We start from the raw sequence: 15720 nt of genomic DNA, 5'->3' as shown, positions 1-15720 counted from the left end.
ACCCCACTGTGTTTTAGTAAGTGTCATCTCTTCATGATCCTTTAAGTCACTTCTATTTTCAGCCTGAAGCATTGTAAGGGCTCATACCTGCTTATAGCAGGTAATGAAGCGTCATACCTGCTTGCATTAAGTTAGTAGAGCGTTACAAACTTCATGTTCAGAGGTGGTTATTCAACAATACATGAACATAGACTTCTCATTCAGGAGGGCGCAACGTTACAGAATGTTTACATAGAAATAGATTGTGTAGAAGATACACACTTCATGTAGAATCAAGACTCTTCATCATTACCTGTCTATGTTGCAACTCACGGAATCAGTCCCATGATTCAATCTGAGTAAGAGACAGTCTCAACAGGAACCTGTTAGAGATGTTAGAAGACATACGTCCCCTCTTGGGAGAAACACTCTTTGATCTTGTTCTGGTGACACTTCCTAATGGCAGTCATTTCCCCGTCTGTGGTCGGCACTCTGCGCTGAGACAGGGTAATGATCCCATGTGTGTTGGTGTGTATTTCTGGAGTGGAGGTATTTCAGTGTTTCCAGCAGCAAGCTCTGATAATAAATAATTAAAATACTGGTCAGAAGTGTCCTGTAAACTCTTCACATTGCTTCATCACTCTCCCTTATTGGAATAACTGCTTTTAAAGTAATTTGAGTCTCACTGCTCTCTTACAAGTAGCTCAAATAGTAGGGTACTTTTTTAGTCCTAGAATTAGCCACTGTGTGAGTCCATAACCACCTGCTCTCGCCGGTCTGCTCTCGTCTGTCTGCTCGAGGCGGTCTGCTCGCGTCGGTCTGCTCGAGGCGGTCTGCTCTCGTCTGTCTGCTCTCGTCTGTCTGCTCTCGTCTGTCTGCTCGAGGCGGTCTGCTCGAGGTGGTCTTTTGTCTTTCAGTAAGTCAAGATATTTTGTGGCCCTTAGCGTTTGAACCATAGTTAACCCAGGTGCCTGCTGAGACAAAATGTGATAAGAGTTTTGATATTAGGTTTGGTATGCTGATGAACCCCTGGGACTATGACGAAGCAGGACTTTCCTTTTGATTAACAGTGTTATATTCACCGCGTATGGTTCATTCTCATGTGTCTAACAAATACCTGTTCATGAGGGTGCAACGTTATAGAAATGTATTGTGTAGAATGGATATGATGGTCTGTCGTATAGAATAGGGAACCATGCCAGCTCTATTTGTTACATTTCTATCTGCAACGTTCTGAACTTCTTTTGATTTGGAGAATTGCATTAGTGGTGTACATCTGAACGCCGTTGACCTGAGGTTGGTCGAAATAAGCAGTACTTCCTCCTTTTATCTTCGTGTGTAACTCGTGTTTTCAATGCCTATCATTATTATTTTGAGATCGTAAGCTTTCATTTTAAATACTGTACTTTTTTTTTTTTTTTTTAAGTTGAATTATTTGTTTAACCTGGTCAGTTGCAGCTCAAGTTGCTTCTGTTATTTCATTTAGAAAATAATTTCTCTCAACCATTTTGCTATACTTTATGGGTAACACTTTATTTGAAAGGTAAGTAAGGACTTCTTGACACATTTATTCCATCATTGGCTATGTCAACAACCACAATGTTATCTATTCATTTTTTCACAGTAATGTCCTTTACTTGTGATTGTTGACCTAAGCATGTACTGCTTATGAATGTTTTATGCATGGCTTATGAAGTATTTAGGTAGGTACCCTTCAAACACTGTTAAGACTGTTTTTGCATCAAGTAGACCTGCCATTAGTTTTTACTGAATTTGTGAAGTAAATGCAGTAAGATAGTTAAGAAAAGCAGTCCGTCATGCTTTTGGTGGGTAAAAAAAAAAGGGAATTTATTGTACAAGTTGCTTGTCTCATCTATTGTCTCCAGGAAGTAATCTCCTCCGACTGTTTATTGTTATGTTTCTATAAAGATGCTGTTCTCTTCAGTCAGAATGGCTTCTTTTTCCTCCTCATTAGCAACATCTGATTTATCTGTCAATGGAACGAAACGACATCCGGCTTTCATAGAGTCTGCCTGATCTGATGGGAATCACGTCTTATGTGAAACTGGATAGCTTCCTATGTCTGTTAGTTTAGAGGATTCAAAGGTTGACAGTACCGGTGGTAGTGACAAAAACATACATTGTCACTATCTTTTTATTTGTTGGTGGACATAGTTTTACTGTATATGCTTTACATATCTACAATTTTTTATTTTATTTAACTAGGCAAGTCAGTTAAGAACAAATTCTTATTTACATTGACAGCCTAGGAACAGTGGGTTAACTGCCTTGTTCAGGGGCAGAATAACAGATTTTTACTTTGTCAGCTTGGGGATTCAATCTAGCAACCTTTCGGTTACTGGCCCAACACTCTAATCACTAGGCTACCTGCCGCCCCCAAACATACAGGTAACTGCCAAAATAAAGGAAACACCGACATAGTGTCATAATAAGGCGTTGGGCCACCACGAGCCAGAACTGCTTCAATGCGTCTTGGCATAAATTCTGCAAGTGTCTGGAACTCGATTGGAAGGATGCAATACCATGTTACAATAAATTCCATCATTTAGTGTTTTGTTGGTGATGGAAAACACTGTCTCAGGCGGAACTCCAGAATCTCTCATAAGTGTTCAATTGGGTTGAAATGTGGTGACTGAGGCACACACCCCCTTTAATCCACTATGGTCCTGTGAGACCCCTCTTTCAAAGTCTCTGAGAGCTCTTCTAGCCATGGTAGCCAAAATAATGGGAAACAGGGAGGTTTTATACATGACCCTAAGTGTGATGGGATGTTAATTGCTTAATTAACTCAGGAACGACACCTGTGTGGAAGCACCTGCTTTCAATATACTTTATATCCCTCATTTACTCAAGTGTTTCCGTTATTTTGGAAGTTACCTGTACACGCATGAGGTAGCTTACACACGTTAATGATAGAATAACAGGAAACTGCAAAACCCAAGCCAGACCCCACTACCACAAAAGCTTATTTCTCAAATTTTGTGCACAAATTTGTTTACATTCCTGTTAGTGAGCATTTCTCCTTTGCCAAGATAATCCATCCACCTGACAGGTGTGGCATATCAAGAAGCTGATTGAACAGCATGATCATTACACAGGTGCACCTTGTGTTGGGGTCTGCAGTTTTGTCACACAACACAATGCCACAGATGTCTCAAAATTTGAATGAGCGTGTAATTGGCATGCTGATTTGCAGAAATGTTCACTAGAGAATTGAATGTTAATTTATCTGGCGTAAGCTACCTCCAACGTTGTTTTAGAGAATTTGGCAGTACGGTCCAACCGGCCTCACATCCGCAGACCACGTATGGCGTTGTGTGGGCGAGTGGTCTGCTGAATTCAATGTTGTGAACAGAGTGCCCCATGGTTGCGGTGGTGTTATGATATGGGCAGACATGCAGTGCATTTGGAAAGTATTAAGACCCCTTCACTTTTTCCACATTTTGTTACGTTACAGCCTTAATCTTAATGGATAAAAAAAAAAATCCTCATTAATCTACACACTACCCCATAATGACAAAGCAAAAACAGTTTTTTAGACATTTTTGAAAATGTATAAAAACAAATTGAAATATCACATTTACGTAAGTATTCAGGCCATTTACTCAGTACTTTCTTGAAGCACTTTTGGCAGCGATTACAGCCTCGAGTCTTCTTGGGTATGACGCTATACAATTGGCACACCTGTAATTGGGGAGTTTCTCCCATTCTTCTCTGCAGATCCTCTCAAGCTCTGTCAGGTTGGATGGGGAGTGTTGCTGCACAGCTATTTTCAGGTCTCCAGAGATGTTTGATCGGGTTCAAGTCCGGGCTCTGGCTAGGCCACTCAAGGACATTCAGAAAATTGTCCTGAAGCCACTCCTGTGTTGTCTTGGCTGTGTGCTTAGGTCCTTTGTCCTGTTGGAAGGTGAACCTTTTCCCCGGTCTGAGGTCCTGAGCGCTTTGGAGCAGGTTTTCATCAAGGATCTCTCTGTACTTTCCTCCGTTCATCTTTACCTTGATCCTGACTAGTCTCCTGGTCCCTGCCACTGAAAAACATCCCCACAGCATGATGCTGCCACCATGCTTCACCTTAGGGATGGTGCCAGGTTTCTTCCAGACGTGAAGCTTGGCAGTCAGGCCAAAGTGTTCAATCTTGGTTTCATCAGATAAGAGAACCTTGTTTCTCATGGTTTGAGAGTCCTTTATAGGTGCCATTTGGCAAATTCCAAGCGGACTGTCATGTGCCTTTTACTGAGGAGTGGTTTCCGTCTGGCCACTCTACCATAAAGGCCTGATTGGTGGAGGTCTGCACAGATGGTTGTCCTTCTGGAAGGTTCTCCCATCTCCACAGAGGAAGTCTAAAGCTCTGTCAGAGGGACCATCGGGTTCTTGGTCATCTCCCTGACCAAGGCCCTTCTCCCCCGATTACTCAGTTTGGCTGGGCAGCCAGCTCTAGTAAGAGTCTTGGTGGTTCCAAACTTCTTCCATTTAAGAATGATGGGGGTCACTGTGTTCTTGGGGACCTTCAATGATGCATACATTTTTTAGTACCTTTCCCCAGATCTGTGCCTCGACACAATCCTGTCTCTGAGGTCTAGGGACAATTCCTTCGACATCATGGCTTGGTTTTTGCTCTGACATGCACTGTGAACTGTGGGACCTTATATAGACAGGTGTGTGCCTATTCAAATGATGTCCAATCAATTGAATTTACTGCAGGTGGACTCCAATCAAGTTGTAGAAACATCTCAAGGATGATCAATTGAAACAGGATGAACCTGAGCTCAATTTCACGTCTCATAGCAAAGGGTCTGAATACTTATGTAATTAAGGTATTTCTGTTTTTTATTTGTAATAAATTAGCAACATGTTCATAACTGTTTTTCCTTTGTCATTATGGGGTATTGTGTGTAGATTGATTATATATTTGTATTATTTAACATTTTATTTAACTAGGCAAGTCAGACAAGAACAATTCTAGATTGAGGCCATTTTATTTTTTATTTAATCCATTTTAGAATAAGGCTGTAACGTAACAAAATGTGGAAAAGGTCACGTGGTCTGAATACTTTCCGAATGCGCTGTATTTTACGGACAACGAACACAATTGCATTTTATCAATGGCAATTTGAATACACAGAAATACCGTGACGAGATCCTGAGGCCCATTGTGAGGCCCATTTTTTTTTAAGGTATCTAACCAACAGATGCATATCTGTATTCCCAGTCATGTGAAATCCATAGATTAGGGCCTAATGCATTTATTTAAATTGACTGTAACTTAGTCAAATCTTTGAAATTCTTGCATGTTGTGTTTTTATATTTTTGTTCAGTATAATAGTAGTATTATACTGCCTAAGATCACCATGCACAATGCCAAGCGTCGGCTGGAGTGGTGTAAAGCTCAACGCCATTGAACTCTGGAGAAGTGGAAACACGTTCTCTGGAGTGATGAATCACGCTTCACCATCTGGCAGTCCAATGGACGAATCTGGGTTTGGCGGATGCCAGGAGAACGCTACCTGCCCCAGTGCATAGTGCTAACTGTAAAGTTTTGATGGAGTAATTGTCTTGGGCTGTTTTTCATGGTTCAGGCAACAGTTTGGGGAAGCCCCTTTCCTGTTTCAGCATGACAATGCCCCCTTGCACAATGCGAGGTCCATACAGAAATTATTTGTCAAGATTAGTTTGGAAGAACTTGACTGGCATGCACAGAGTCCTGACCTCAACCCCATCGAACACATTTGGGAAGAATTGGAACGCCGACTGCGAGCCAGGCCTAATCGCCCAACGTCAGTGCTCGACCTCACTAATGCTCTTCTGGCTGAATACTGCAGAAACTTGCTTCCAATGTTCCAACATCTAGTGGAAAGCCTTCCCAAAAGAGTGGAGGCTGTTATAGCAGCAAAGGGGGGACCAACTCCATATTAATGCCCATGATTTTGGAAAGAGATGTTCGAGCAGGTGTCCACACACTTTTGTAATGTATCTTGCTCGTAGAAATGGAGGAGGCACGTGCATTCTGGGTGTCATGATGTTGGCCTGTGGGTAAGGTTTATGACCCCCCCCCCATAAATACCTTTCTCCCTTCCCTCTCTCTCTGACTCTACTGAAGGACTCTTGAATAGCCTTTGTTAAACATAGAGAGTCTGGGAACATTAAACAAGTGGGGGGAAAGGAACCATATTTCGGTAATAGAACCAGTTGAAAATATGCGTTGGTACTTAATGAATATGGTGTCAGTTCGGTTGTCATCTGAGACATTATGACTGATGATAGGACGACATAAACTGTATCTGGGAAAGTCTACACATTCTAGTTATCAGATTCACATGGAATTGTTGTGCAAATTAAATGTTTGAATATGAAACTATTTGTGATAAGATTAAATGTAATTTTAGCTTCCAAATGAGAGAATTGGGTTTTCATAAGGTTAGAGCCCTGCTCAATCAGTGGTCTGCCCCTGTGAAGAGACATGGGTTATAAACTATGAAACACACCCTTCTCCCTCCACTATATAAGCCCTTGATGAAAATGTAACCTCCTGTTCCGGGTACGATAGGACGACGGTCCATACGTTAAAAAGGACTAACATGTCAACTACAGAACTAAGCCAACCTCAGCGTGAGCTTTGGTTGTGAATGGTATGAACTTTGAACTCTTATTCACTAAAGAAGTGAGACCTCCTAGCCGTTGAGTTAGCAACAACAGCTGTAAATGTGGGCTAGGAAAGGACGGACGACGGACAACGAAGATACTACAACATATCCAATTTACCACCAGAGACATTCTTCCGAGGACAGGAAGATCTCAGTTGGCCAACACGGCCAGCATCTACGACCAATCTACCGAAGCGCAGCTCGGAGTAAATATTTATTGCATTTTCCTTTTCCAAATGGGCGGTAATTTAGAATGCATAAGATACTGTATTTACGATAGCACAGCTTCTCCCTTTGTTCCTCAGTCTTCCCGCTCTTTCATTCAAGCCCAACCCCCCCCTCTTTGTGTAACAATACAGGTTCTGTCCACCAGGGATGTTTTCTGTATGACATAATTTGCATTCTGTGTATATGTAATTCTGTGTGATTAGTTAGGTATTTAGTAAATAAATAATTAAACCCAATTTTGTATTGCTGATTCAACTTGTTAGCCAGGGTTCGTGAAGATAACCAAGAAATTACAACTTTCAGATGGGACTGAAATAAGGTGATGATTAATATTGACTGCTATTGATGTAAAATATTACTAGGTCTTTCAGTTTATTCGGAAGATAACAGCTCTATAAACACTCTTTCGTGGTGCCCCGACTTTCTAATTAATTACATTTACATGATTAGCTCAATCAGGTAATATTAATTACAGAGAAAGGATTTTATAGAATAGCATGTCATATCACTTAATCCGGCATAGCCAAAGACACAACATGGGATAGAATATGTTCTGCAATTATCGACTATTGATCTTAAAGAATAAAGAGTGCTTTCCACTGGCCAACCAACATCACTCCTATAGCAGAAGGTTATGCTAAAGCTGGCCTTATCCAACCACTACTGGCCAACATCTAGGCTACCTGCTTTAGTCTCAACTATATGCCAATTTGAGAACAATTAATGAATGTACTTCCACTCACTGTGATCATCCAAAAACCTGTATTATATTAACCTGTATATTATTATATTAACCTCTATATTATATTATTCCCCAGGGGGAAATTGTTTCAGTTGAGGTGTTTAGTACATAAATGGCTCTTTTTTTGGTTGCTTTATTTGGAAAATTTGTGAGGAACATTGAAACTGAATGCATTTGAATTAAGTCACAAATGTCTTTGTCACTACTTACAAAGGGAGGCCACCTCCTTGAGAAGTATGATACTTTCATAAGACATGTCATTAACCAACCGCGTTTTTGCTCCTGTAAAAGCATTGGGTCGGCTCAGTCAAGCGGAAGCCTTTCACAGTCCACGGGGAATTGGAAAGACAGGAGTTATTCATTAAAACTTCCTTCGGGAAAGCGTGAATTTAATGAGGGATTACAACGGCAAACGTAGCTTTTAATCCTATTTATATCAGTGTAAGGCAGTGTCAAGTTACTACTAGAAGTTATGAAATCGGGGCACCAGTCCGTTATTGGACAAAATTAGTCTTCTAAAAAGACCTGAGTTATGAGTTACTTTAACAATAACTACATAAGATAAAACTATTACATTAGCTTATCTTGGTCTATCTGAAGGTATAGTGAATTCTACAGAGCTGTTAGAACAGTGTGGTACCAGAAACAACACACTTGTAAAAACACATTTATTAAACGATAAAACAAACCAACAATACACAAGATAAAATGGTATAGAATAAAGGAAAAGGGTTTTGGGATAGTGATTTTCGACAAAGCATTCAGGCAGTGCTTCTGGGGACACGGACAGTTTCTGAGCATTGAATAGGTAGGTAGGACTGGAGCCTGATTGGATAGTGCAGAGCTTCTGCTCATTGAGATGCAGTGACTTAGACCGCTGCGCCAGTCGGGAGCAGTATCAAATATCAAAACGCAATTAGCTTATTTTCTAACCTGATTTTAATTAAAACCAACTTCAATGAGATAAAAGATAAGTCAGGTCTCTAAAACATTCACAGTAGTTATAGTTCTCCAGGGTGTGGTGCAGCGGTCTAAGGCACTGCATCTCAGTGCTAGAGGCATCACTACAGACACCCTGGTTTGAATCCAGGCTGTATCACAACCAGCCGTGATTGGGGGTCCCATAGGGCGGCGCACATTTGGCCCAGCGTCATCCGGCTTTGGCCAGGGTAGGCCGTCATTGTACGTAAGAATTTGTTCTTATTAACTGACTTGCCTAGTTAAAAAATACTACTAAAAAGGGTTTTGACTCTTGTCTACTTGACCGAGCTTCAGATAAGGTGTGGCTGAGTTAGATTCTGTTTGTACAATCACAAAACCTTTTTCAATATTTACATTTTAGCCGGCACTCTTATACAAATCAAATAAAATGTGTTTTTGAATACAACAGGTGTAGTAGACCTTACAGTGAAATGATGAATACAACAGGTGTAGACCTTACAGTGAAATGCTTACTTACAAGCCCTAAACCAACAATGCAGTTAAGAAAAATATTTAATATATAAACTAATGTAAAAACATAAAAGAGCAGCAAAATCATAAATGGAATCCAGAGAGAACAAAACCCTGTCCTCAAACATTTACATTGTGTATTTAGTCTTCATTCATACGGGGGGGTACTGGTACCGAGTCAATGTCCGAGGGTGCGAGGGTACAGGTTAGTCATACAGAGGGACTTACAGGAGCAATTAGGGTTAACGACCTTGCTCAAGGTCACATCCACAGATTTTTCACTTAGTCGGCTCAGAGATTCAAACTAGCAACCTGCCAGTTAATGGCCCAACGTTCTTAAACGCTAGGCTACCTGCCGCCCAATGTTTGTGTCATTTCCTTGTGGATACCAAAATTGACATAGTAATAACTTCAAGTTCATGATTGCTAGCAAATATCTGAAATTCATTACACAAAGCATAGTGAAAGACTGTGTAATTCTACTCTATCATTAATTTGTGACGCTGGATATCCCCATTGGGATTCAGGAGGATTAACTGCATTTGTCCAATTCTGTAGCCTCGTGCTTAATGTCCACCCTGAGATTGGAAGGTTGTGAGTTTGATCCTTGGCTGAGCTCCCTGCCATCCAGGACCTCTATATCAGGCGGTGTGAAAAGAAGGCCCGTAAAATCGTCAAAGATCCCAAGACTATTTTCTCTGCTGCCGCACGGCAAGAGGTCCCGGTGCATCAAGTCTGACACCAACAGGCTCTTGAACAGCTTCTATCCCCAAGCAATAAAACGGATAAATAGCTACATGGACGGACCGAGTTTACCTTTTATCTTTATTGACCTTTTATTTCAGTATTTACACGGTCTCTATGCACACTCACAGGGGCCTACACACTCACACACACACACACACTCACTCCATCATCTGCTCACTCACACATAATATGCTCATACATTTAGACTGACACTACACTCCTGCATACCCACTCACATACAAGCCGCTGCTGCTCTGTTTATCTTATATCCTGTTGCCTAGTCCCCTTACCCCTATAAATATCTACCTCCATCACTCCAGTATCCCTGCACATGTAAATATGGTATTGGAACTGACTTTTTAAATATTGCCTGTATATAGTATGCTTACTTACTTTATAGTGTATTTCTTGTGGGGTTTTTTCTTCTAGTAATACATTGATTATTGCATTGTTGGGTTTTGAGTTTGCAATAAAGGCATTTCACTGTACTTGTGCCCTGCGATAGACAACCGTCCTGGTGAGAGGGTGTAGTTGTACATCAAGCTCCCTCATGCTACAGAACCCGGAGATGAGTTCCTGGTACTATGAGGCAAGGCTACTTACTGCTATTTGCCTTCTCTACCTGATTCATTAGCTTTCATCATCCAGGGCTGACCTCATGTTGATCTCCCAAATGCCTGCACGCCCAATGACTCTGAAAATACCAAGAATTAGGGAAGAAGAAGTAGGATATGGTTATTATAGATGCCCCCCCGATGACCTCCTGCTCAAGCCCTCGGGGGCCAAAGTGTGTGTGTTGCAGTGGGAGGTGATGAATTCCACAAAATGGAGGTTGAATGTGGCTTCCACAAGAATTACTCATTTTCTCCTGTTGCAAAATGCTAAAGTTTCCAGAAATTACTTGAATAAAAAAAATTATGTTTCAATATTGCTGCTAAACATTGTTGGGGTTGTTGTTATTGGAGTTATTATTGGGGTTGTTGTTGGGGTTGTTGTTATTGGAGTTGTTGTTATTGGAGTTGTTGTTAGGGTTGTTGTTATTGGAGTTGTTAGTGTTGTTAGGGTTGTTATTGGAGTTGTTGTTGTTAGTGTTGTTATTGAGGTTGTTGTTATTGGGGTTGTTGTTATTGGAGTTGTTGTTGTTAGTGTTGTTATTGGGGTTGTTATTGGAGTTGTTGTTCTTAGTGTTGTTATTGGAGTTGTTGTTGTTAGGGTTGTTGTTAGGGTTGTTATTGGAGTTGTTGTTGTTATTGGAGTTGTTGTTAGGGTTGTTGTTATTGGAGTTGTTAGGGTTGTTATTGGAGTTGTTGTTGTTAGTGTTGTTATTGGGGTTGTTGTTATTGGGGTTGTTGTTGTTAGTGTTGTTATTGGGGTTGTTGTTATTGGAGTTGTTGTTGTTAGTGTTGTTATTGGGGTTGTTGTTATTGGAGTTGTTGTTGTTAGTGTTGTTATTGAGGTTGTTGTTATTGGAGTTGTTGTTAGGGTTGTTGTTATTGGAGTTGTTAGGGTTGTTATTGGAGTTGTTGTTGTTAGTGTTGTTATTGGAGTTGTTGTTGTTATTGGGGTTGTTGTTAGGGTTGTTGTTATTGGAGTTGTTGTTGTTATTGGGGTTGTTGTTAGGGTTGTTATTGGAGTTGTTGTTGTTAGTGTTGTTATTGGGGTTGTTATTATTGGAGTTGTTGTTGTTAGTGTTGTTATTGAGGTTGTTGTTATTGGAGTTGTTGTTAGTGTTGTTATTGGGGTTGTTGTTATTGGAGTTGTTGTTAGTGTTGTTATTGGGGTTGTTGTTATTGGAGTTGTTGTTAGTGTTGTTATTGGGGTTGTTGTTATTGGAGTTGTTGTTGTTAGTGTTGTTATTGAGGTTGTTGTTATTGGAGTTGTTGTTGTTAGTGTTGTTATTGGGGTTGTTGTTATTGGAGTTGTTGTTGTTATTGGGGTTGTTGTTAGGGTTGTTGTTATTGGAGTTGTTGTTGTTATTGAGGTTGTTGTTATTGGAGTTGTTGTTCTTAGTGTTGTTATTGGGGTTGTTGTTAGGGTTGTTGTTATTGGAGTTGTTGTTGTTAGTGTTGTTATTGAGGTTGTTGTTATTGGAGTTGTTGTTGTTGTTAGTGTTGTTATTGGGGTTGTTGTTATTGGAGTTGTTGTTGTTAGTGTTGTTATTGAGGTTGTTGTTATTGGAGTTGTTGTTAGGGTTGTTGTTATTGGAGTTGTTAGGGTTGTTATTGGAGTTGTTGTTGTTAGTGTTGTTATTGGGGTTGTTATTGGAGTTGTTGTTGTTAGTGTTGTTATTGGGGTTGTTGTTGTTATTGGGGTTGTTGTTAGGGTTGTTGTTATTGGAGTTGTTGTTGTTATTGGGGTTGTTGTTAGGGTTGTTATTGGAGTTGTTGTTGTTAGTGTTGTTATTGGGGTTGTTATTATTGGAGTTGTTGTTGTTAGTGTTGTTATTGAGGTTGTTGTTATTGGGGTTGTTATTATTGGAGTTGTTGTTGTTAGTGTTGTTATTGAGGTTGTTGTTATTGGAGTTGTTGTTGAGTGTTGTTATTGGGGTTGTTGTTATTGGAGTTGTTGTTAGGGTTGTTGTTATTGGAGTTGTTGTTTAGGTTGTTGTTATTGGAGTTGTTGTTGTTAGTGTTGTTATTGGGGTTGTTGTTATTGGAGTTGTTGTTGTTAGTGTTGTTATTGGGGTTGTTGTTATTGGAGTTGTTGTTGTTAGTGTTGTTATTGGGGTTGTTGTTATTGGAGTTGTTGTTGTTAGTGTTGTTATTGAGGTTGTTGTTATTGGAGTTGTTGTTGTTAGTGTTGTTATTGGGGTTGTTGTTATTGGAGTTGTTGTTGTTATTGGGGTTGTTGTTAGGGTTGTTGTTATTGGAGTTGTTGTTGTTATTGAGGTTGTTGTTATTGGAGTTGTTGTTCTTAGTGTTGTTATTGGGGTTGTTGTTAGGGTTGTTGTTATTGGAGTTGTTGTTGTTAGTGTTGTTATTGAGGTTGTTGTTATTGGAGTTGTTGTTGTTATTGGGGTTGTTGTTAGGGTTGTTATTGGGGTTAGGGTTGTTATTGGTGTTGTTGTTGTTGGGGTTGTTGCTAGGGTTGTTGTTAGGGTTGTTATTGGTGTTGTTGTTGTTGGGGTTGTTGCTAGGGTTGTTGCTAGGGTTGTTGTTAGGGTTGTTATTGGGGTTGTTGTTGGGGTTGTTGTTATGGTTGTTATTGGAGTTGTTGTTAGGGTTGTTACTGGGGTTGTTATTGTTTTTTAAGATACATTTTTTTATTTAACCTTTATTTAACCAGATAGGCCAGTTGAGAACAAGTTCTCATTTACAACTGCGACCTGGCCAAGATAAAGCAAAGCAATGCGACAAAAAACAACAACACAGAGTTACACATGGAGTAAACAAAAGTACAGTCAATAACACAATACAAAAATCTATATACAGTGTGTGCAAATGGAGTAAGGAGGTAAGGCAATGAATAGGCCAAGGTAGCGAAGTAATAACAATTTAGCAAATGAACACTGAAGTGATAGATGTGCAGATGATGATGTGCAAGTAGAAATACTGGTGTGCAAAAGAGCAAAAAAAGTAAATAAAAACAATATGGGGATGAGGTAGGTAGTTGGATGGGCTATTTACAGATGGGCTATGTACAGCTGCAGCGATCGGTAAGCTGTTCAGGTAGCTGATGCTTAAAGTTAGTGAGGGAGATATAAGTCTCCAACTTCAGCAATTTTTTTTTTTGCAATTCGTTCCCGTCATTGGCAGCAGAGAACTGGAAGGAAAGGCGGCCAAAGGAGGTGTTGGCTTTGGGGATGACCAGTGAGATATACCTGCTGGACCGCGTGCTACGAGTGGGTGTTGTTATGGTGACCAGTGAGCTGAGATAAGGTGGAGCTTTACCTAGCAAAGACTAGATGACCTGGAGCCAGCGAGGGCCAGCCGATGAGAGAATACAGGAGAATACAGGTCGCAGTGGTGGGTAGTATATGGGGCTTTGATGACAAAACGGTTGGCACTGTGATAGACTGCATCCAGTTTGCTGAGTAGAGTGTTGGAGGCTATTTTGTAAATGGAGGTTTGTTAACACATTGTCCAAAGAAGGGCCCGAAGTATACAGAATGGTGTCATCTTCGTAGAGGTGGATCAAGGAATCACCCGCAGCAAGAGCAACATCGTTGATATATACAGAGAAAAGAGTCGGCCCAAGAATTGAACTCTGTGGTACCCCCATAGAGACTGTCAGGGGTCCGGACAACAGGCCCTCCGATTTTTGACACACTGAACTCTATCTGAGAAGTAGTTGGCGAACCAGGCAAGGCAGTCATTTGAGAAGCGGTGATTGACAGAGTCGAAAGCCTTGGCCACTGTCTTTTATCGATGGCGGTTATGATATCGTTTAGTACCTTGAGCGTGGCTGAGGTGCACCCGTGACCAGCTTGGAAACCAGATTGCACAGCGAAGAAGGTACGGTGGATTGTTATTGGGGTTGTTGTTGGCGTTGTTGTTGGGGTTGTTGTTGGGGTTGTTGTTGGGGTTGTTATTGGTTGTTGTTGGCGTTGTTGTTATTGGGGTTGTTGTTATTGGGGTTGTTGTTAGGTTTGTTATTGGGGTTGTTATTGGGGTTGTTGTTGGCGTTGTTAGGTTTGTTATTGGTGTTGTTATTGGGGTTGTTGTTATTGGGGTTGTTAGGTTTGTTATTGGGGTTGTTAGGTTTGTTATTGGGGTTGTTGTTATTGGGGTTGTTAGGTTTGTTATTGGGGTTGTTAGGTTTGTTATTGGGGTTGTTAGGTTTGTTATTGGGGTTGTTAGGTTTGTTATTGGGGTTGTTAGGTTTGTTATTGGGATTGTTGTTGGGGTTGTTATTGGGGTTGTTATTGGGGTTGTTGTTGGGTTTGTTGTTAGGGTTGGCGTTGTTGTTATTGGGGTTGTTGTTATTGGGGTTGTTATTGGTGTTGGGGTTGTTGTTAGGGTTGTTGTTGTTGTTAGGGTTGTTGTTGTTGTTAGGGTTGTTGTTAGGGTTGTTGTTGTTGTTAGGGTTGTTGGGGTTGTTGTTAGCGTTGTTGGGGTTGTTGTTAGGGTTGTTGTTGTTAGGGTTGTTGTTGTTGTTAGGGTTGCTGGGGTTGTTGTTAGCGTTGTTGGGGTTGTTGTTAGGGTTGTTGTTGTTGTTAGGGTTGTTGTTGTTGTTAGGGTTGTTGTTGTTGTTAGGGTTGTTGGGGTTGTTGTTAGCGTTGTTGGGGTTGTTGTTAGGGTTGTTGGGGTTGTTGTTAGCGTTGTTGGGGTTGTTGTTGTTAGGGTTGTTGTTGTTGTTAGGGTTGTTGGGGTTGTTGTTAGCGTTGTTGGGGTTGTTGTTATTGGGGTTGTTATTGGTGTTGGGGTTGTTGTTAGGGTTGTTGTTGTTGTTAGGGTTGTTGTTGTTGTTGGTGTTGTTGGGTTTGTTGTTAGGGTTGTTGTTGTTAGGGTTGTTGGGGTTGTTGTTAGGGTTGTTGTTGTTGTTAGCGTTGTTGGGGTTGTTGTTATTGGGGTTGTTATTGGTGTTGGGGTTGTTGTTGTTAGCGTTGTTGGGGTTGTTGTTATTGGGGTTGTTATTGGTGTTGGGGTTGTTGTTAGGGTTGTTGTTGTTGTTAGGGTTGTTGTTGTTGTTAGGGTTGTTGTTGTTGTTAGGGTTGTTGTTGTTGTTAGGGTTGTTGTTGTTGTTAGGGTTGTTGGGGTTGTTGTTGGGGTTGTTGTTGTTGTTAGGGTTGTTGTTGTTAGGGTTGTTGTTGTTGTTAGGGTTGTTGTTGTTGTTAGGGTTGTTGTTGTTGTTAGGGTTGTTGTTGTTGTTAGGGTTGTTGGGGTTGTTGTTGGGGTTGTTGTTAGCGTTGTTGGGGTTGTTGTTACGGTTGTTGTTGTTGTTAGGGTTGTTGTTGTTGTTAGGGTTGTT

The 15720-nt window shown here is 40.8% G+C and overlaps 1 protein-coding gene across 1 annotated transcript; it reads right to left on the bottom strand.

Annotated features, from left to right (window-relative positions):
- Positions 1-14337: 14337 nt before the first annotated feature.
- LOC123729144 (GATA zinc finger domain-containing protein 14-like) lies at positions 14338-15681 on the bottom strand (the record flags this gene model as incomplete). Its single annotated transcript, XM_045703108.1, has 1 exon — positions 14338-15681. A coding segment is annotated over one exon (1344 nt), but the record flags the coding sequence as incomplete, so codon positions are not given.
- Positions 15682-15720: the final 39 nt, after the last annotated feature.

This window comes from Salmo salar, chromosome ssa01 (assembly GCF_905237065.1).
Source record: "Salmo salar chromosome ssa01, Ssal_v3.1, whole genome shotgun sequence".
NCBI lineage: Eukaryota > Metazoa > Chordata > Actinopteri > Salmoniformes > Salmonidae > Salmo > Salmo salar.
Note: the sequence above shows the minus strand (reverse complement) of the source record. Positions and strands in the feature narration are given on the sequence as shown.